This window comes from Lampris incognitus, chromosome 7 (genome assembly GCF_029633865.1).
Source record: "Lampris incognitus isolate fLamInc1 chromosome 7, fLamInc1.hap2, whole genome shotgun sequence".
Lineage (NCBI taxonomy): Eukaryota > Metazoa > Chordata > Actinopteri > Lampriformes > Lampridae > Lampris > Lampris incognitus.
The window spans coordinates 34,632,857-34,654,450 of NC_079217.1; the positions used below are offsets into that span (position 1 = coordinate 34,632,857).

The window sequence follows — 21,594 nt, forward strand, 5'->3', positions numbered from 1 at the left end:
TCCATAACACAAAACCCTAAAATCAGCCCTAACCCTAGCTCTTTCCCTAACACTGACCCCAACCGCTACCCAAACCTTAACTCTAAGATGACGCAAAACAACCCACATTTAAGCCTAACCTTAACCCCACAGCCTGATTCTAATGCCTAGCTTTATTAGTAGACCTAAACTTAACCATAAGCCCAACTCTAACCCTTGCCCTAAACCTAACCCCTCACCCAGAAATATATTTTTTCCTCATGGGAGCCTAAAAACGTCCCCAGGAGGTAGGTGACTTCCGAATTTACTATTATTCTGAATAGATTGGGTCCCCCGAAACATATGCGCACGCGCGCGCACGCACGCACAGACCAACAGAGTCAAAACAGAGACTCTCCTCTCACACACACCAACATAGAGACAAAACAACGCATAGTTTGTAGTTTATCCAAGTCTTTCAACGATTTATCCGATCCGTTGTGTGCACGAAATGAGTACAAATATGCTGTAATGAGTTCCCACCTTTCCGCTGTCGCATCCTGGCCAAGACACCTCAGCGGCACCACACCGACCCAGACTGACCCACAGCGCGGCCAGCACACTCACCGACAGCGGCGGGAACATTGTTCAGGTCCGCAGGGGACAACCAGTCACTCGCTTAGGAGCAGCCAGACGCCAGATTCAGTGTCCATATCTTTTCACCTGCAATAAACCAAACGGCGGACCAAGAGAGAAAACCTTTCTCAGTCCAGAGACGACCCCGTGTTAATAGTGGGCTAGCAGAGGTGACGCGTGCAAGCCAGGACAAAATCACAACCATCCCAAACTTCGACTGTCATCTTTATTAATCCTGCATAAAACACGATTTTTCCATTCTTGGTCCTAATCTACAGATAATCTAACCGCATTGTGGGAGCACGAATGGAAGGACAACTTTGATTGTTCACAAAAACTTCCGACTGGTGCTACGATAGCCCGAAAGGGACATTCCGCGCATTTTATTTTTGCTTAGATTTCAATGTCGAAATAACGTTTATAATCCACAAGGTGGCGCCAAAAATCTATGAATAGCAGGTGTGTCATTTGCCCTGAGGTCGGCCACAGAATAGAATAGAATAGAATAGAATAGAATACACTTTATTTGTCATTTGTACATACATACAATGAAATTCACTCTGCGTTTACCCCATCCTAGCTGTGTTGATAGGAGCAGCGGGCTGCCGCCGTGCAGCGCCCGGGGGATGGTTTACTCCTGGTTTACCCTTTCCGGGTACTGACAGCTGGGTAGACTGTGCCCGGCGATTTGAATTCAGAGTTACCTTCTCCTAGCCTTTGCCTAAACAGGCAGCAACCTACAGGGCACGGCTGACAGATTACATTCAAGGAAACTGAAAATCTGTAATTTGTCCTATTTGCTGATGTGTTTTACAGCTCACAGTGTAACATGTTTTACCGTGCGATTTGCACCCACTTCATGCATATGGCAGAAAAAGGGGGAACAAATCAGAAATATCAGGCAAACTCTATTTCACTGTTGTTGTTTTTTTTGCATTGAAGATGAAGGTTAGTTTTGCATGTCCCCAGACTCAAATGCATTGCGGAATAGTCATATGAGAGGCCGATTTTCTTTTCCTCGGAAACTGTGGCACTTGAGAAGCAGGCCGATACTTTCCTACATACGGAGCCATATTAGGGACATGGTGAGGGGGGGGGGTATGGCGTTCCCTCGCGTACCTGCCTACCCTGATAAAAAAAAAAAAAGGGCAACGAAACCGGCTTTACCTGTTACGCCCCCACACTCGGCAGCCTATTTACTCTGCCGCATCTCAGACGGGAGACTTCCTGCAGCTTGGACACTGAAGAGGCCCGGAGCTGCATGGAGTTCTCCCGTCCCTCAGGTTAGCTAGGTGACATATATAATTTGCGTTTTGTAGCATATTTTGTCATTTGGACGTTATTTTGACATTTGGACACACTTTTGCATGTCTCCTTGTACCCGGTTTAACCAGGCAGGGATAAAGAGAAAGTTAAGATATAATTCAATCACTTTTTTATCGTTGTCATTCAGTTATACAAATTTTGCAGTTTTGTTTGTAAATGTGTGTTTTCTCTGTCGGGGGCGTGGCTGTGTCTCTGTATTTAACGTTTTGCTGTTGTAATGGTGAAGTTGTTCAGCCGTAGAGGGTATAAGGACCAACGAAGTGGACAGGATTAAATTTTCCAGTTCACAATCTTAACCATTAATAACTACTTTATCACTATGACTACTGTGCAACCTGTACGATTTATTTTTGTTACTCTTGGCTGTTCGCTTTGAGGAAGTGTGAAGCTCGGGAAGCGCTGCCCTTATGTCATACAAATGCCACAGCCAACACCTCTCCATGTGACACGCCTACCTGCTCAGATGCTCCTTATTTATTATACTTCAGATAAGAGTCGAGCTGACTGCATGTGTCTGTCAACACTGTCTCATCTGAGTGTGTTAACCATTGCTGTTGTGTAGCTCCAGGTGGAGCAAATGATGCAGGAGAAGAGGCAGTGGTGATCCTGACAGGGAAGCCCTCAGCCGGGGCAGCTGAGCCAGTGGGCTCAGGTGTGGTGGATGGAGTTAAGAGTGGGCCCATATGTCCTTTGGCAACAAGAAATGATCAGGTAGGAAATACGATATTTGAAGAGTTTCCCTCTACAACACCAAATATCCATGATGAGAACAGGTGCATTGCCCAATATTACTCTATTCTCGATTGTTTTGGAAGCACATGTCTAAAATGTGCTTTGATTAATTAACTATTTCTTCCCTGACATCCATCATTTATAGGATAGCATATAAAATATACGAATTATCGTTCCCAAAAAGGAAAAACATTGGTGTAAACAACATAGCAGCATTAGTAAAAAAGAAAGTTGTGAGGCATCCGGGTAGCATGGTGGTCTATTCTGTTACCTACCAACACAGGGATTGCCGATTCGAATCCCTGTGTTGCCTCCGGCTTGATCGGGCATCCCTACAGACACAATTGGCCGTGTGGGCGGGTGGGAAGCCGGATGTGGGTATGTGTCCTGGTCGCTGCACTAGCACCCCCTCTGGTCGGTCGGGGCACCTGTTCAGGGGAGGGAGGAACTGGGGGGAATAGTGTGATCCTCCCACGCACTACGTCCCCCTGGCAAAACTTCTCACTGTCAGGTGAAAAGAAGCGGCTGGCGACTCCACATGTATCAGAGGAGGCATGTGGTAGTCTGCAGCCTTCCCGTGATCGGCAGAGAGGGTGGAGCAGCAACCAGGACAGCTTGGAAGAGTGGGGTCTTGGCCAGATACAATTGAGGAGAAAAAAGGGGAAAAATCCCCCCCCCCCAAAAAAAAGTTGACATCAGTGTAACAGTTGCATACACACACAATGAGTCATTCATACTTGTGCACACATGAATCGTGTCCATAACACATTTCTCATCCAACAGTCTGCACGCCAAAATACAATTCATACGTACTTACCACCAATGGTGACGACCAACATTATTAGTGTTGACAGTCTAAATGGACTGATAGACAGTAATGAATGTTTAGCCTGCACTTAGCTCACATTTATCTGACTGAGTTTTCATTCCAAATTCAGATGTCCCTTTGGGAAATATAATTGTCAGTCTTACAGGATGATTGACAGCATAGAAAGTCAAACATGTTCAAATCCGGATTAGATTTTTTACGACTAAGTTTTCCCCTATGAGGAATTTGATTAGGTGGTCTGCTCTCATGGGTAACTTGGATATAACATTACATATGAGAATACATTTTTTTTATCATTCAAGGCAATAATAATAAAACCCAACAAAACAGGCAGCTGACATTTGCTGTTTACTTAAGAAAACCATGTGTTACCTTTAAATACGAGGTACCACACGTTATAGTTACTATGCATGTGTCACTATAGGTAAGAGTTACTTTTAAAGTACTAAAATAAGATCTTTCATTCATTCATTCATCTTCAGCCGCTTCTCCGGGGTTGGGTCCAGTGGCGCCGGCAGCTGTAATCCTGTACGCACAGTGCGTACATTTTTTAACATTCTATCTTGAAAATAAAAATGTGACAAAAGCAGATCCGGTCTTTAGATTCTATTTAATTGAATAACATGCTTGAGATGCATTTTTGGCTGTGTCCACTCACTAACATTACCCTAAGCCACTCACGCTGTTTGACAAAAATACATTTGAAGGCTGATGATTGGTGTTAACATCACTGGCTAATAGCGCACGGTGCGTACAGATCCCTGAATGCATGGTGCATACAGGATTACGGCTGCCGGCACCACTGGTCAGGTTGTGGTGGCAGCAAGCTAAGTAGGGCACTCCAGATGTCCCTCTCCCCAGCAACTCCCTCCAGCTCCTCCTGAGGGATCCCAAGGCATTCCCAGACCAGATTGGACATGTAGTCCCTCCAGTGAGTTCTGGGTCTACCCCGGGGTCTCCTCCCAGTTGGCCGGGCCTGGTAAACCTCCAAAGGAAGGTGCCCAGGAGGCATCCTAATCAGATGTCTGAACCACCTCAACTGGCTCCTTTCGACGCGAAAGAGTTGCGGCTCTACTCTGAGCTCCCTCCGGATGTCCGAGCTCCTCACCCTATCTCTAAGGCTGAGCCCAGACACCCTATGGAGGAAACTCATTTCAGCCACTTCTAGCCGCGATCTCACCCTTTCGGTCGCTACCCAAAGCTCAAGACCATAGGTGAGGGTTGGAACGAAGATTGACTGGTAAATTGAGAGCTTTGCCTTCCGGCTCAGCTCTCTTTTCACCACAATGGTCTGGTACAACGTCCGCATTACTGCTGATGCTGCACCAATCCGCCTGTCAATCTCCCACTCCATCCTACCCTCACTCATGAACAAGACCCCGAGATACTTGAACTCCTTCACTTGAGACAACAACTTATCTCCAACCCGGAGGGAGAAATCCACCATTTTTTGGTAGAGAACCATGGCCTCAGACTTGGAGGTGCTGACTCTCATCCAGAGATGGATACCCCGGCTTCAGAAAGTAAAAGTCCTACCATATATTTGTTCCAGCTATCCACTTAACAAGGTGATTTCATGGTGATTACCTGGCTGAAGAGTTGTGCTAATTAAATTCAGCTGGTGTAGTGCCTGGGTGGAACAAATACGTGGCAGGACTTTTACTTTCTGAAGCTGGGTTGCCCACCTCTGCTCTCATCCCGGCCATTTCACACTCAGCTGCAAACCGCCCCAGTGCACACTGGAGGTCGCATTCTGATGAAACCAACAAAACCACATCATCTGTGAAGAGCAGAGATGCAATTCTGAGGTTCCCAAAACGGACACACTCCTCACCTTGGCTGTGCCTTAAGAAAATAAAATAAGGTCTATGCAACAATAATCCAGTAATTAATTTCATGTACCAGTTTCACCTCTTGAAATAAGTACTAAGTAGTTTACGATGAAACAGTTCCAGTGTTTAAGATTGTAATGGTGGCTGCCTCAATTTGTATTTGCACTCTTCCTTTCTAGAAGACCAACTTTGACTGGCTGAGACCAGAGGTTGAAGGGTTTTCTTAAAAAAAGGAGAGCAGCTGTTAAAAAAACGACGTGGTCTCTCGGTGTTTGGCAACACAGTAAAAAGTCTGTCCTTTCTCTCCGTCTCTCATCAGGATATTTATTCCATCGACAGCTCTCCATCCTCAGACAGCGAGGATGAGGGTTTGGGTAGGAAGAAGAAAAAGAAGAAGCTAAAGAAGAAAAAGAAGGTATGTACGATTTAAAGAAGAAGAAAAATGCTGCTGCAAACAGACCGACTCTGTCTCAGCCACCTCCTCAGCAGGTCGACAAAGGCTGGCTGCAGCACCGAGCACCAGTCTTATCATTTCATGGTAATGAAGTGTCCCACTTTTGGTTGGCATTCTTTTTGAAGCCACGTAAGGATACACATTTTTCGCAACTTTATTTTTTCTTTTAGTAAATGTTTTTACGGGTTCTGCAGAGCACAAGCTGACATCTTACTGTGAAGTTGCACAGATGCAAACAGACAGTCAGTGCAGTGAAAAGGAGAAAGTAGCCGGGTCTATTCGGGATTAAGGAGACAGAGGAGAAACCACTGTAGATACGATGGCTAGTGGAGGGTGCTGCCTTTTTTTTTTTGAAAGCCACACACACCTAAAGGGCTGAATACCAAGACCTAAGGCTGGGTGGGGCACCACCTTTTACACATAGCGAAGAGTAAAACGCAGAGCAGCTCACCCATGTAAAGACTATCAACAGTAAACCTAACAAGGGAGAGCTGGCAGAGGCATGACGAAAAACACGGCTTCCACACAAAAAAAACAAAAACCTGTTTATTACCTCACGGTTCTGCTGAAATGAGGCTGTTTGTGTGTGTCTGCATGTGAGCATGCATGCACGCTTGTGGTGTGTCTGTGTTTTGTGTCTGTTTTGACAAAACACTAGCCCATAGTAGTTTCTCCATGCACGTAAAATCTTCTGAAGAACCCCTGCCTTACTGTTGACGTCGCACTGCTCCCTCTATGTGGTTGTGGAAAAGCTGTCTCACAGTGACTGAGGACGTTGACTCACTCATTCAGTAAATTATCACTGTCAATGTTAAGGAACAAAATAAACTGTTTACACAAGTTTGAACAATGACTCAACCACCTTCTTTTCCTCCCAGAGGGATTCAAGCTCATCTTCATCCTCATCTTCATCTTCATCTTCATCATCCTCCTCCTCTTCCTCCTCAAGCAGTTCTTCTGACAGTGAGGTATGTCGGGGTTCTGGGGAAGGAATATAGATAATGCCTCTTACATTGCTGTTGATATTTGAGACCGAGACTACTTGGCATCCTTACACAAACTAGTAGAAAATAAGTTGCCCCCTCATTATCAATTTAACTCCCTTGAGTGTAATAGTAAAATGAAATAAGTAGGGGCGTCCAGGTAGTGTAGCAGTCTATTCTGTTGCCTACCAACATGGGGATTGCCGGTTTGAATCCCTGTGTCACCTCTGGCTTGGTCGGGCGTCCCTACAGACACAATTGCCCGTGTCTGCGGGTGGGAAGCCGGTTGTGGGTATGTGTCCTGGTCGCTGCACTAGCGCCTCCCCTGGTCGGTCGGAGCGCCTGTTCGGGGGGGGGGGACTTGGGGGAATAGCGTGTTCCTCCTGCAAGCTACATCCCCCTGGTGAAACTTCTCACTGTCAGGTGAAAAGAAGCGGCTGGCAACTCCACATGTATCGGAGGAGACATGTGGTAGTCTGCAACCCTCCCTGGATCGACAGAGGAGATGGAGCAGAGACCAGGACAGCTCAGAAGAGTGGGGTCTTGGCCAGATACAATTGGGGGGGGGGGGAATTAAACAAGTAGCTTGCACAACAAGTGCAATTGGGATGTACAAACTGTAATGTTTGACTTGCTCTTACTAGTCATGATTTGTCATGATCAGATATCTTTTAACACCAAAGACCATCCTCCCTACTGGACCTATGAACATGGTCATCAGTGACTGATCTGCCAACTATGCTGTGTGACTGACTCACGCAGAGCATGTTATGTTTTAAAGAAAGACAATTCATCATTGTAAAGGTATATTTTATAGATGAATAAAAGCAGTTTTTCTCTCTAAACATAGAGGGTATGATGATCAGACTTGCTTCAGCCTGGTGCTTGTCTGTTTTCTGTTCGCCTTGTGTTTGTGCCCCCAGATGAGAATAGTTAAGGAGAAAACAGATTGAGTTGCCTCTTAGGTTAGCTTGTGTAGCATGGCTGGTAGCCATCCTTATAGGAAGCACAAACAATTTCACAATAGCTTCTAATGTACGGATAGTCCTCCTATGTCGCCGCCCTGAGTGAAGATATTGGATTTTGTCTGAGATGACAATATGAGTCAGTGACATGAAAAATAAAATGGGAAATTATGGTCAGTTTGGCTTAATTTATACATGTGAAAACTGAGCATTCATTGTAGTCTATTTGTAGCGTTTGGAAATTAACACACACACACACGTGCGCACGCATGCGTACACACACGCACGCACACACACACACACACACACACACACACATACACACACACACACACACACACACACACACACACACACACACACACACACACACACACACACACACACACACACACACACACACACACCACACTGGATTGTCCACAGCTTAACCATTGTAATTTCTACAAACTGAAACACAGATTTAACTTAACAGTCATGGTCTTCCTCCTCTCTTTAAAGTCTAGTTTGTTGAGACTTTGGTTCTGATCATCACACACATGATGATAGCATGCTGCTGAATTTAATATGGTGATCTGTGGCCACATGCTTGTGGTTTGAAAAACAGGAGATTCATGAAAAAGCAAGAACCTTTTCTCTTGGCTCTTCTGATGAGCAATCGGTGAGTCATAGAGTCACACAAACCTAAGAATCCACAAATGTCTCATTCACTGGTCCCTTCCCTTTCAAAGGTCTGATAGGGTTGATTGGGTTGAACAGTTCAAAGCAAAAACTCAGGAGTCATGCTCACAGGACAGGGAGAACACAGCACTATGGGCAGTAGGCGTAGGAACGCAAGGCTCAGTCCTGATAGACATCTGATAGAAGAGGGACACTCCTAGTGTCAACATTGTTCAACACTTTCACAACAGTACATGATTAAGCAGCAAATGGGTGTGTGTGTGTGTGTGTGTGTGTGTGTGTGTGTGTGTGTGTGTGTGTGTGTGTGTGTGTGTGTGTGTGTGTGTGTGTGTGTGTGCACATGCATGTGTTTGGTGGAGTATGTATACAGTCTGGTTTTTGTAGTGCTCATTCTTGTATGTATTGCTATATACTGTATGTGCACGCATATCATATGTATGTATGCAATATGAATAATACCTTACAGCAACAGCTCTGCACATGAGTTTAGATGTTATAGCTGTTCCTGCCACCAGAGCAAATGGTCTGTCCTGTGTCTGTTACTTTCTTTATTTGTGAGGCAAGTTACTCTCTTATATATATATATATGTAAAAATATGCAAATGTTTAGCTTGCATAGTTTCCGCACTAAACATTGTGCTACAATAGATTCACTCCCTGATGCACAGATAAGGTTAGCCTCGCTATACTCTGACAATTATTGATCTCCCTCTGCATGCCTTTGTAGGATGAGAAGAAGAAGAAGAAAAAGAAGAAGAAGAAGAAAAAGGAGAAGAAGGAGGAGGGGAAGAAGGAATACATCTGGGACTGCACTGTGATATGTGATGCTGGTAAGCCAATTTTTTCCTTAAAGTATCTTTTGTTAAACTTGCCTTTAGACAAGTTTGACAAAAGACACTTTGAGACCTTCTAATGTGTCTACACACGTGATGCCTTCATCGACCCCTCAGATGGTGTGTTAGAAATATGTGAATCTTATGGTGGTATAGGGATGACAGCTGGTCTCTCAACTGTCAGGGCGTCCACCGTGCTGTCAGGTTGTGGACACTGAAAAAAAGTCCTCCAGAATATTCCAAAGAATCTCAAAGATTGATGTCTTATATCAACACGCACACAGTGGAAGGTGCATTTTATAGAACGCCTCAGCAAATCTATAAGTGTATCCACTAAAGCAGATGCAGCACCTTTCTTGTAGGTCCTGATGGCAATATGGGACCACTGTCTTCAGAGGGGCTGAAGGACAAGGTGAGAGACCCCACCATCTGTCCATCATTTTCAGCTGCTGCCTTTATAGTTCACTGTTAAAGACATCCGATTTGGTCATATCTGTGGATAAACGTGTCAGCTAAATATCTTTTTTCTTTCCTTTTTTGCCTTACCTCAGGATTCCAGCTCTTCGGACAGCGAGGATGACAAGAAGAAAAAGACGAAGAAGAAAAAGAAGAAGAAGAAGAAGAAGGTGTGCCAAATTAGTTAAACTACAGATGTCTTATCTTTGTCAGTCCTAGGGCGAGGGGAATACATTTGAAAATCTTACATGTAATGACGATAAAGAAACATCTTTATTCCCCTCCTGAATGCGATTAAAGAAGATTGAATCACCCTTATAAACAATACAGTACAATACAGTTGCCTAACGACCAAAACCAATGACCAGTTTCATATGCAAATATGGGTGTGACCTTTAACTAGAGTTTCAAAGGCCATGTGTACTATTCACAGTGGATGGGGAATAGTTGCAATCCCTAATCCTCTGTGAAGAGTACACATGGCCATCGAAACTAGTTAATGATCACACCCAAATTTGATCATGAAACTGATCATTGGTTTCGGTTGTTACATATCTATCGTCATCTTACAATGCTGTGATACAATATTCCCTAATCCTCTGTGAATAGTACACATGGCCTTTGAAACTCTAGTTAATGGTCACACCCATATTTGCATATGAAACCGATCGCTGGTTTCAGTCGTTATGCAACTGTATTGTACTGTATTGTTTATAAGGGTGGGGATACCTGCAGTCAGATTAGACTGAACCTGTCCCTTAGATGAGTGAGGAAACGTATCTGTCAATAAACGTTGTGTCCAGATGAACTGATTCAACCTCCTTTCATTTTCTTACCTGGATTATTGAGCATGCATCAAGACACTCCTGCATCAGAAACATTTAACTTGAAGACTTATTTTCTTCTTGGTCCAGGATTCTAGTTCCTCCTCTTCCTCATCTTCAGACAGCTCGTCGTCCTCAGACAGTGAAGATGAAAAGAAGAAAAAGAAGAAAAAGAAGAAGAAGACTAAAAAGAAAAGGAAGGTAAGACTGCAAATGTTTTGCATTTTTATAACTGAATACAGCAGCAGTTGGTTGGTTTTACTGAAGCTCCCCTCTGTAGCTGTTCCCACAATGCATCAGCTGTTTGTGTCTCGAAGTGTTTACATCAGAGGGTATGTTCCCTTATGTTCACCGCACATCTATGATGAACGTAAGAAAATCTCATCATCCTTCAAGAAAGAATATGAACTTTAATTCACTGCTCGTTAGCCAAACACCACACTTCTTCAAAATATCGGTTTTCCACCAAACTGCCCCGTTTTCAAATAATTTGGTTGGAGAAGTCAACTACATGTCTAACATGTCTGGTATTTTTTTTTTTAATCTAAAACCAACCACAATGCAGATGCTGCTCTATCGATTCACATGATTGTTTAAAGTAGTGTTTGTTTCACACAAGCAAGGAGTGAAGGCTAGATCACTGATTAGCACATGGTCCACCGTTTATGATGTCTCCTATTATGGATGGTGATCGGGGTTAAAAAAAAAGGCCTTTAAAAATGAGGAAAAAGGGCACTAACAGCAAAGTCTTTTTCCAATATTGTTGATTCCACAACTTATCGATTTGATTTGTTCATTTATTAATTTGTTTGTTCGTCCATCTGTGTTTTAATTTGCTTGTTTAATTATTTATTTTGCCCCCCCCAGGACTCCAGCTCCTCCTCCTCCGATAGCTCTTCATCTTCATCATCTTCCTCTGACAGTGACGATGTCAAGAAGAAGAAAAAGAAGAAGAAGCAGAAGAAGAAGCAGAAGAAGAAGGTATTGATCACAATTAGCCAGAACTTACATTTTAATACTAGACTACATTTTAATAAAATAGATAAGAAAATGTCCACCACTACCCTGGATGAAGGTGTTTCACTAAGATGCAGGGAGTATAGATAGAATAGATATCCACATAGGAACAGACAGGACAGGCAAATACTATTTAATATGCTGAGGTTTCAGTCAGTCAGACCTTTATCAGAGCACACATAGCAAATATTGGATGGTTGGTGTCTTTACACTGTTATTCACCTCTGGTTACATGTGGTATAAATGTTGTAGGCTTTTGAGGGCTCCTTGCCACCAAAAACTAAAACTCCTGGGGCGTCTGGGTAGAGTGGCAGTTTATTCTGTTGCCTACCAACACGGGGATTGCCGGATCAAATCTCCATGTTACCTCCAGCTTAGTCGGACGTCCCTACAGACACAATTGGCCGTGTGCGGGCGGAAAGCCAGATGTGGCTGTGTGTCCTAATCGTTGCACTAGCTCCTCCTCTGGTCGGTCGGAGTGCCTGTATGGGGGGGGGGCTGGGGGGAATAGCGTGATCCCCCCACACGCTATGTCCCCCTGGCAAAACTCCTCACTGTCAGATGAAAAGAAATGGTTGGCAACTCCACATGTATTGGAGGAGACGTGGTAGTCTGCAGCCCTCCCTGGATTGACAGAAGGGGTGGAGCAGTGACAGGGATGTCTCGGAAGAGTGGGGTAATTGGCTAAATACAATTGGGGAGGGAAAAAAAAGAGGGGGCAAAGAAATCCTAAAACTCCCATAATTCTTATGAAAAGGTGTTCAGATGTGTACATCTGCTTAATTACACAAATGTCATGTTTTGCTATGTCACACCTATGTAAATCCATTGTTTGTCATGTATACGCTGCTACTGATCTGACTGACAGAATGCTCAGCATACTAATATTGAATTTGTGCAGATTCACGTGTGGGGAAATAAGATGGTGACTGACTGACTTATAAGTTTCAAATTAATGCAAGATTGGCAAACAGATGTATTGTTGATTCCAGTGAAAATCGAATCACTTGTCTGCTATTAACACAGGATTCCAGCTCATCATCCTCAGACAGTGAAAAAGACCAGAAGAAGAAGAAAAAGAAAAAGGAAAAGAAAAAGAAGAAGGATAAGGATGATAAAAAGGTAAGCTGTCCTATATTTGTTTTCAGGAAGGCTCAAAATGGGGTCAGATAGCAGGTTTTCAGGCCAGGATGTCAGGAAAAACATGAAGCTAAGGCATCTCACACTTTCTGGGAATGCTGTTTTCTTCTCTGCAGAATGCGTAGTGTTTAAATAAATGTGGTGAAAGTGCTTTTAGGGTAAAGAAGGAACAATTATTTTAGTATACCTGACTAAGCACATAGTGTAGAAGAAACCATATTCTCCAACAGCGTGCACATCCTCAGTGTTTTACAGCAGGCTTGAAAAGGTTAGCTAATATACCCATCAGCCTGTCTGTACATGTTGGAGGATTGTACTCTCTGACACATAGTTACCATGCGTTCTCACCACATATCCTCATACAGTATTCTTCCTGTATTTGTCTGTTCAGGAATGAAATATCATTGTTTTTTGTCTTATTTTAGCAGGTGTATGTGACAAACATCATTCAATAATATTGCATTGGTATGAGTATGTGCTTGTGTATATGTTTGTGTGGGTGCCTATGTGTGTGTGTGTGTGTATGTCTCTGTGAGCATGTGCAGACAGGCATATGAAATACAGTGCTGACAGAAATGTGGACGTTTGGGTCAGCATGTGAGATGCTATGTCGAGCCCAATTCGACTGTATTTTATTTCAGGGAAAGGAGGAGGGTGGTGAGGAGCAAGATGAGCCCACTGCTCTTTCAACTGTTGGTGAGTTCCTCCTCGCTGACAAGGAGAACGTAAAATAAAACGGCTAAACACACAACCCCAGTTTTGTGCCAATATCACTCAAATCTGCCCCCTCTCTGCAGGGGACCAGGGTGCAGGGCTGAGTCCTGACGGAAAAATCAAAACAAAAGTTGAAAAGAAGAAAGACAAGAAAAAGTCCAAGGTATGCAAGTAGTAGAGATAGCAAGTAGTAGAAGACGAAAAGACAGGAGGCGGAGCTCGAGGTGGCAGAGTTGAAGACGCGAAGATTTTCATTGGGAATGACGAAGAAGGACATAATTAGGAACGAGTGTATTAGAGGGACAGCTCAGGTTGGACAGTTTGGAGACAAAGCAAGAGAAGCAAGATTGAGATGGCTTGGACATGTGTGGAGGAGAGATGCTGGGTATATTGAGAGAAGGATGCTGAATATGGAGCTGCCAGGGAAGAGGAAAAGAGGAAGGCCAAAGAGGAGGTGTATGGATGTGGTGAGGGAGGACATGCAGGTGGCTGGTGTGACAGAGGAAGATGCAGAGGACAGGAAGAGATGGAAATGGAAGATGCACTGTGGCGACCCTTAACAGGATCAGCTGAAAGTAGTAGTAAGTAGTAAAGAAAGTAGTAGTAAGTAGTAGAGTATGCAAGTAGTAGAGAAAAGTAGTAAAGCAAGTAGTAAAGAAAGTAGTGGTAAGTAGTAGAGGTAAAATAGTAGTAAGTAGTAAAAAAATTAGTAGAGTATGCAAGTAGTAGAGGTAAAGGAGCACTGACATGTGGATAACGTTTAAGGAGACATTGGCTCGGTTTGATTGTAGTTGTTGCTTTGATAGTTAGACACGGAATTAAATGTTTTTGAATCAACACCCCTTTCCTGAAAAAGCAAGTCATTCTCCTTTCCTCCATTTTCCAGAGCGCCTCCTCAGACAGTTCATCAAGTGACGATAAGGTGAAATGTCCACACAAACACACATGCGCACACACACGCACAAAAATGAAGGTGTGCGCACAATCAAAATTCAAGCATGTAGGAACGAATGCACACTAACTCTCTTTTGTCATGTCAGCAGAAGAAAGAGGTCAAAGCAAGTGAAGATGGCAAACTGGCCTCTCAATTCTCCAGTAAGTCTATTCCTCTGATGCAGCAGCTTAGTCCCAGGGTATGAAAGGATGGGTAAATGATGGCCATTTTTTTCCTTGTAATATTGTCTCTTGAGTTGCCTTACCATGTCTCCTCTGTACCAGCAGCTGAGGCATGCGGCTATGGGCCGGAGGACGGACATCTGAGTGATGATGAGGGAGAAGGAGGGAAGGAGAAAGAGAAGGAGAAGAAGAAGAAGCTGAAGAAAAAGAAAAAGGTAAATGAGCCTCAGCCTCAAGAACCATTTCACAAATGAGAGGGGGGAAAAAAACAACATCTAATACCAAGGCTTTCCTCTTTGCAACCTTAAAGCACACTTTTATAGTAATGTGGAATTTAAACAATCAATTAATTAGACATGGTGAAGTTAAACTGCACGTAAACATGTGATTTATTAGGATTACAATACCATTAGATGTTGCATGCACAACATATTTGACCTTTTTTTTTTACATTATTTTCTGTCACAGGATTCTGCCTCATCTTCCTCAGACAGTGATGATGACAAAAAAGACAAGAAAAAGAAAAAAAAGAAAAAGGTGAGGAAACTTGTTCAGTTTGTGCATAGAGAATGAAAGACTGCGTCAGGACAGCCTGATACATGTTCAATATCGGTACTGTAACATTTCCCAGGGAAACTGGCAGACGAGATCCCGAATGCATGACTCACGGACAGGGAGGTTACAGTAACACTCAAGTTCAATGGTCAGAACACAGAAAATCAGTCCAAACAGGCAACCAGATAGACAATGGGCAGGCAAGAGACACAAAGTCCAGAAATGGGCAAACGACTTCAAACACAGTAAACCAGTAGAACATAGGCTAGTGAACACTGGATAGCTTGGCTGAACATACAAGACTCAACATAATGTGGCAAAGGAACAGGGAAACCAGGGGAGGATATGTGCTGGGGCTAATGGGGAACAGGTGTGGGACACACGGGGTTGACTGATGACAAAACCGGGGGCAGGAACTGGTATGACAAGACAGGTGAGGTCTTCAAAATAAAACAGGAAAAACAACATAATGATTGAGGTTAAGGTGAGTAGACTGAAGTCGGAGAATGACTGAGGCTATGGGAGTTAATGGCTGCCAAAAACAACTGACAGAACTAGCCCAGGAGACGTAGTAAATAAACTGAACTGAACTGGGAGACATGGCGAATAGTACAGAGTAAATGGCAGCATGTTGTGTTCTTGTTATTTTGTAGAATGTACAAAATAGCAAAATTATAAATGGGAATGAGCAAAAATACTTTTTTCCCCCATGCTGCAATGTAAAGTATACAGTAGTTGGTTTACTGTTAGGTTGTACATTTGCTGACCCGAGTTAAGAAATATCAACTCAAAGAACTCAAAATAGAAAGAAGACATATATCATGTTATATCATAAATACCTGTTATGATTACAGTTTGTGTGCACTGATTTGCACATTTCTTGTTATTCTTGTTTTAGGACTCCTCTTGCTCCTCCTCTTCCACTGACAGCTCCTCTTCAGACAGTGAAGATGAGAAAAAGAAGAAGAAGAAGAAGAAGAAGAAGAAGAAGATGAAGAAAAAGAACGACAAGGTCTGTGCCCTTTAAACACAGCCACAGGTCCTGCTTTATTTGTCCTTGTGTTTGTTTGGTGATGAATAAGAAGTGTGTTTATTGCTTTGACTGTACCTCAAATGTTGCTATCTCTGCAGGACCCCAGCTCCTCTTCCTCTTGCTCATCTTCTGATAGTGAAGATGAAAAAAAGAAGAAGAAAAAGAAAGGGAAGAAGGATAAGGTCTGTGTCCCCGAAACATAAAATGCCTGCTTTTTTTGTTTTGTTTGTTTGTTTGTTTGTTTGTTTGTTTGTTTGTTTGTTTGTTTGTTTAAGTTTCCTATTGGCTTCACGCTGATGTCAACCCTCCATGTCTCCTGACAGGATTCCAGCTCCTCTTCCTCATCTTCTGATAGTGAAGATGAAAAAAAGAAGAAGAAAAAGAAAGGGAAGAAGAAGAAGAAAAAGAAGGATAAGGTCTGTGTCCCCACAACATAAAATGGCTTGCTTTTGTTTTTTTGGGTTACGTTTCCTATCAGCATCACGCTGACGTCAGTCCTCCATGTCTCCTGACAGGATTCCAGCTCTTCTTCCTCTTCCTCATCTTCTGATAGCGAAGATGAAAGAAAGAAGAGGAAAAAGAAAGGAAAGAATAAGAAGAAAAAGAAGGATAAGGTCTGTGTCTCTGAAACATAAAATGCCTTGTTTCCTCCTTTTTTGGGTTAAGTTTCCTATCGGTTTCACGCTGACGTCAATTCTCCTTGTCTCCTGACAGGATTCCAGCTCCTCTTCCTCTTCTTCTTCTGATAGTGAAGATGAGAAAAAAAAAAAGAAGAAAAAGGTAAGAGTTCTGAAAGGACAGTTTTCTTAAAACCAATGAAATAAATATTCTTCAGAATATGTTGATTTGCTGCCTTGAATGACCCTCTGTGATTGACCTCTGACTTTCTTACATGCTCTCTAGAGGTCCAGCTCCTCCTCTTCCTCCTCCTCATCCGATAGTGATGATGACAAGGTGAGAGGATGTAAATAGACAATAGGTTTAGCATTCACAAGATGCCAACATTGAGACAACCATACATCCACCATTCATAATGTATGCATATTTTATTTACCTCAGAAAAAGAAGAAAGACAAGAAGAAGAAGAAGAAGAAGAAGAAGAAGAAGAAGAAGGATAAAAAGAAGAAGAAAACTAGGGTAATGCTCACTTCACCATGAAGGTTTATTGTATCCTCAAGTTACAACTGTGTGACCAGTTGTATAGCTCTGGTGTCGCTCTCTGATGCCCTTTTAGGATGGCTCCTCAGGCTCGGACAGCGATGATGACAAAAAGAAGAAGAAGAAGAAGAAGAAGAAGAAGAAGAAAAAGAAGAAGAAGGAGGTGTGTGTGTCTGAATATTGATATATGGACAGAAGCGTTTATAGTATTGGCTAAGTCTATATAACCTTATAGCTAAGCAGTATTGTAGCAGCAAATGAAGAAGAATAGGAAGCAAAAGATGAAGCAGGCACTTGAAGGTTTCGATCTCTCAAGATACTGATTTAAGCAGCACAACTGAGATTATATTTGCAGTTCACAATGCATTCTATAATTCTTTTTATCTTTTTAGGAAAATTTGGATTTTTCTTTTTTCTTATACTTTTTTTTTATCACTCCCTCTTTCTCATTTTAGTATTGTAGTGACCAACAGGTCACCAAGAGAAAAATAAGAGACTCATAATTTATTTGTCTGGCATATTGACAGTGCAATAAAAGCTGAAAAGTGTTGTTTTGAAGGGTTTAATCTTTTGTGTACATCCAAGTTATGTTGTATGAACTATTCTATATATCAGTATATTTGTTCATCAGTGTCATGTAGTCAATATAGCTTTCTCTTTGTATCAGGAGTCATCTGACAGTGATGATGATAAGAAGAAGAAGAAGACGAAAGAGAAGAAGAAGAAGAAGAAGAAGAAGAAGAAGAAGAAGAAGAAGAAGAAGGACGTATGTATTGCTGCACTGGTATTCTTGGAGGAGAGTTCACTGAATTTTTTTTGCAAACCAGAACATTATCATAGATGGCTACTATGTCATCATATAATATTAGAGGAATAGTGTTGTACTGTACTATATGACTTCACTTTCACTCTTTGTCTAGGACTCCACCTCTGATTCAGATTCTTCTTGTGCTGAAAGCAAGAAGAAGAAAAAGAAAAAAGACAAGAAGAAGAAGAAAAAGAAAGACAAGAAAAAGGTAAATCAGAGCAGATGTTTTAAGGATTTCAAATCAAATTGGAGAACCAAAATGGTAGTGTTTCATTTTCATAACGGCAATTTTCACATGCTTCCAGGACTCGGATTCTTCTAGCAGTGACGATGGAAAGAAAAAGAAGAAGAAGGCAAAGAAGAAGAAGAAGAAGAAGAAGAAGAAGAAAAATAAGAAGATGAAGAAGAAGGTAAGATAGTAATAAAAATATTTGGGACATTATATTCACCATTAGAAATGTTTCGAAAATGGATTCCTTCACCATTTTCTCCAACAGGATTCCAGCTCGAGTTCATCTGATGGCTCCTGTGACAGCGGCAAGGAAAATAAGAAAAGGAAAGAGGTAAATTTTGTATCAAACAGAAAAATCATCTGGTTGTATTCAGTATGAAGGGGAATAAGTGGACCTGTGTGTCTCTCTGCTTCCCTCCCAGAGTTTAAAATCAGCAGGCTGTGACTCCGCAGATCAGAAGAAGGTGAGGTCTAGTTTTAGGTAACATATATGGAGTGGTTTTAGCCTTCATTTTCTTTTAGGGACATGACTAACGCTATTTTCCAAGCTTGAAACATTATTAGAATGCCCAGGAATTCATGAGGGCACCCTTTAGAATTAGTAATAGCCCAAAATAGCTTCATTTAACAAAACCTTTATCAGTGTAAAGCTGCTACGGTGAGTTTTTTTTTTTACTGATTATTTATCAGTCTCAATTTAATTTTGGTGCCCCTAGCACTGTTGCCTCACAGCAAGAAGGTCCTGGGTTCGAACCCCAGGCTGTCCCAGGTCCTTGCTGTGTGGAGTTTGCATGTTCTTGCCGTGTCTGCGTGGGTTTCCTCTGAGTGCTCCGCTTTCCTCCCACCATCAAAAAGATGTGCATGTTAGGGTTAATACTCCCATCTGCGCCACTGACTAAGGCAATGGAAAGAAGAACTGGAGCTGGTCCCCGGGCGCTGCAGCTGCCCACTGCTCCTATACAACAGGAAGGGTTAACTGCAGAAGACAAATTTCATTGTAACCTGTATAATGACAAAATAAAGTGGCAGTGGCCATCGCCAGTAAGGTTAGATATTGTTATATAGTGAGTCCACAGAATCAGACAAAATTATTAACGGCACACATACATACATGTTACCCAATTGCTGTATATCTTTCAAACACCCATTTTCCCAAAACACCACTACATCTCATTATTCTTCTTAAAACAAATGCACCTGCTACCAGAGGGTGAATGGAGGTCTTTATGACAAGAAGCTATACTGTTGCAAAATGAGTTGTTCTTCCATGACACACTGCATCTTTTTTGAAGCATAAAGTCAGCAAAAGTCCAAAATTCCTCATAGCAGTTTTAATTAATTGAATTTTTCTAACTGCTAGACAGCTGATATATGGCTTGTAGCGCTTTGCTGATTTCCATCTTGAGTCCCTGTATCCCTTACACAGGGATGACTGCGTTTCATTACATTTTCTATCCATCTTAACTCCAGGACTGCCCTGACCATGAGAAAATCAGGGAGCCAAAGATGGAGGGCCCTCTCCCAGGGATCGGTGCGAGTTCTGCTGCTGAAGCCAGTCACCCAAAACCCAGAACCGGCCCTGCTGTCGGCTTTTCATCCCTCCCATCCAAGCCCATGCTGAAGCTGGAGCCTTTGAGTCCCACCGCGGACACCAAGCCCTCTCGCTATGAATCTCTAATGGGGTCCTCCGGCTCCTCACTGAATCCTAGTGAAAGGAGCCCCATCCGTAGGCCCCTCAGCCCCATGGAGTCCTTGATGGGTAACCCAAGGAGGACTGGAGAAGGTGGGAGCCGTACCACAACCCACCTCACCTCCAGCGACATCCTAAAGGGTCCCAGACCTTATCACCACTGAGATGTCAAAGCCTGCATATTGGCATGTATTGGTATTAGTAGGTATTAGGAAAAGAAAATTATTTACATGATCTAGCAGGTGGAAAAGGCATTAAAAGGGCTTTCATGTACAAAGAAAAAACCCTCCCATAATTGTTCAGATTTCATTTGGTGCTCAATAATCATGCAAAGTGAACGAAGTTATTACAACATCCTCTGATGGAAAAGGGATGTCATTAATTGGTAAAAATATTACATAAAGGTGCATTTTGGCATGGGGTATAATAATACTGAAGGGCATAGATATTGGCATTGCCTCGACAGGGGAATACGTTCGTCTATGATTTAAACGTGCATGAATTCTCAGTCACATTTCAAGGAATTCAGATGTTTGCTTCAGGAAAATAAAATGCGACTTGAATTGTTTTGTGTGATATGTTGCATTATTGTTTTTTTCTTTGTTATAGTTTGCAGTAGTCATTAGTTGGGCATTATTTGTCGATTTAAGTCATTGATTTATGAACCTCTGTTTCGAAAATCAGTGCAACCAATTAGTATCCATATTATTATTGTGCATGGCTATCTGATAATATCACGCCGTCATATTGCCCTATATGCACCATTAAATGTGCAATGTTAGACAAAATAACCATAGAGATGAAAAAAAGTCAGGTTAACCATAAATTCACAAATTGAGAAAAGGCATCCTGAGTTTAATCAAACATTTTACTTTGGAAGACCGTCGCTATAATTCAAATATACCACTGATGTATTGCACAATTTTGACAGTTTTCTGATTAATTACGGTAATCAACTCTATTAATAACATCACATCTAATTCCTACAGCCACACATATATGAACTTTTCTAACAGCTTACTGGTCATTGCCCTCCACCTTAGTGAATTGGGATGGTTATAGTTAAAAAAATTTTTTTTTGGATGACATAAGTTGTTCCATGAGCATCCATGAGTTTTCAGTGGACAGGCTTGGTTCTAGACCACACTGCCAGGGGAACTATGAGATATTTTTGAAGTTGCAGTACATCTTAAAAGATAAGGTGTCCTATTTCACATTATGTATGAAACCCTTATTGATTCTCAATGTTATGGTCTTTATTTACAGTATAATATTACTGTTGGCTCGAATCTGCTACTACTACTTTCAGCTGCTCCCGTTAGGGGTCACCACAGCAGATCATCAATTGCCATCTCTTCCTGTCCTCTGCATCTTCCTCTGTCACACAAGCCACTTGCATGTCCTCCCTCCTCACATCCATAAACTTCCTTTTTGGCCTTCCTCTTTTCCTCTTCCCTGGCAGCTCCATGTTCAGCATCCTTCTCCCAACATACCCAGCATCTCTCCTCCACACATGTCCAAACCAACTCAATCTTGCCTCGCTTGCTTTGTCTCCAAACCGTCCAACCTGAGCTGTCCCTCTAATATATTCATTCCTAATCCTGTCCTTCTTTGCCACGCCC

The 21,594-nt window shown here is 42.4% G+C and overlaps 1 protein-coding gene across 3 annotated transcripts; it reads left to right on the top strand.

Annotated features, from left to right (window-relative positions):
* The first annotated feature begins 1,835 nt into the window (after nt 1-1,835).
* Nucleotides 1,836-20,524, top strand: LOC130115760 (cylicin-2-like). Of its 3 annotated transcripts, none has more exons than XM_056283575.1 (30): nt 1,836-1,877; nt 2,483-2,631; nt 5,633-5,728; nt 6,646-6,735; nt 9,124-9,226; nt 9,592-9,641; nt 9,781-9,855; nt 10,600-10,710; nt 11,377-11,490; nt 12,553-12,648; nt 13,308-13,362; nt 13,464-13,543; nt 14,267-14,302; nt 14,421-14,475; nt 14,602-14,711; nt 14,965-15,033; nt 15,950-16,063; nt 16,183-16,266; nt 16,408-16,500; nt 16,600-16,698; nt 16,799-16,864; nt 16,988-17,038; nt 17,144-17,221; nt 17,319-17,405; nt 17,910-18,008; nt 18,163-18,258; nt 18,356-18,460; nt 18,548-18,613; nt 18,705-18,746; nt 19,753-20,524. In XM_056283575.1, the coding sequence occupies exons 1-30, from the start codon at nt 1,856-1,858 to the stop codon at nt 20,134-20,136; spliced, it is 2,775 nt and encodes a 924-aa protein (XP_056139550.1). In that variant the 5' UTR covers nt 1,836-1,855; the 3' UTR covers nt 20,137-20,524. The 3 variants fall into 3 exon arrangements, with proteins under 3 accessions (XP_056139550.1, XP_056139551.1, XP_056139552.1); XM_056283576.1 differs by having other exon boundaries at nt 14,424-14,475; XM_056283577.1 differs by lacking the exons at nt 16,183-16,266; nt 16,408-16,500; nt 16,600-16,698; ... (1 more) ...; nt 16,988-17,038; nt 17,144-17,221 and having other exon boundaries at nt 15,950-16,027; nt 17,355-17,405.
* The last annotated feature ends 1,070 nt before the right edge of the window (nt 20,525-21,594 follow it).

Excerpts from the sequence above, each read along its gene's own strand:
- LOC130115760 (XM_056283575.1), top strand. The coding sequence starts at position 1,856 with ATGGAGTTCTCCCGTCCCTCAG. Across the intron at positions 12,649-13,307 it reads AGGATAAGGATGATAAAAAG|GGAAAGGAGGAGGGTGGTGA; the intron begins GTAAGCTGTCCT and ends ATTTTATTTCAG. Across the intron at positions 16,267-16,407 it reads AGAAAGGGAAGAAGGATAAG|GATTCCAGCTCCTCTTCCTC; the intron begins GTCTGTGTCCCC and ends GTCTCCTGACAG.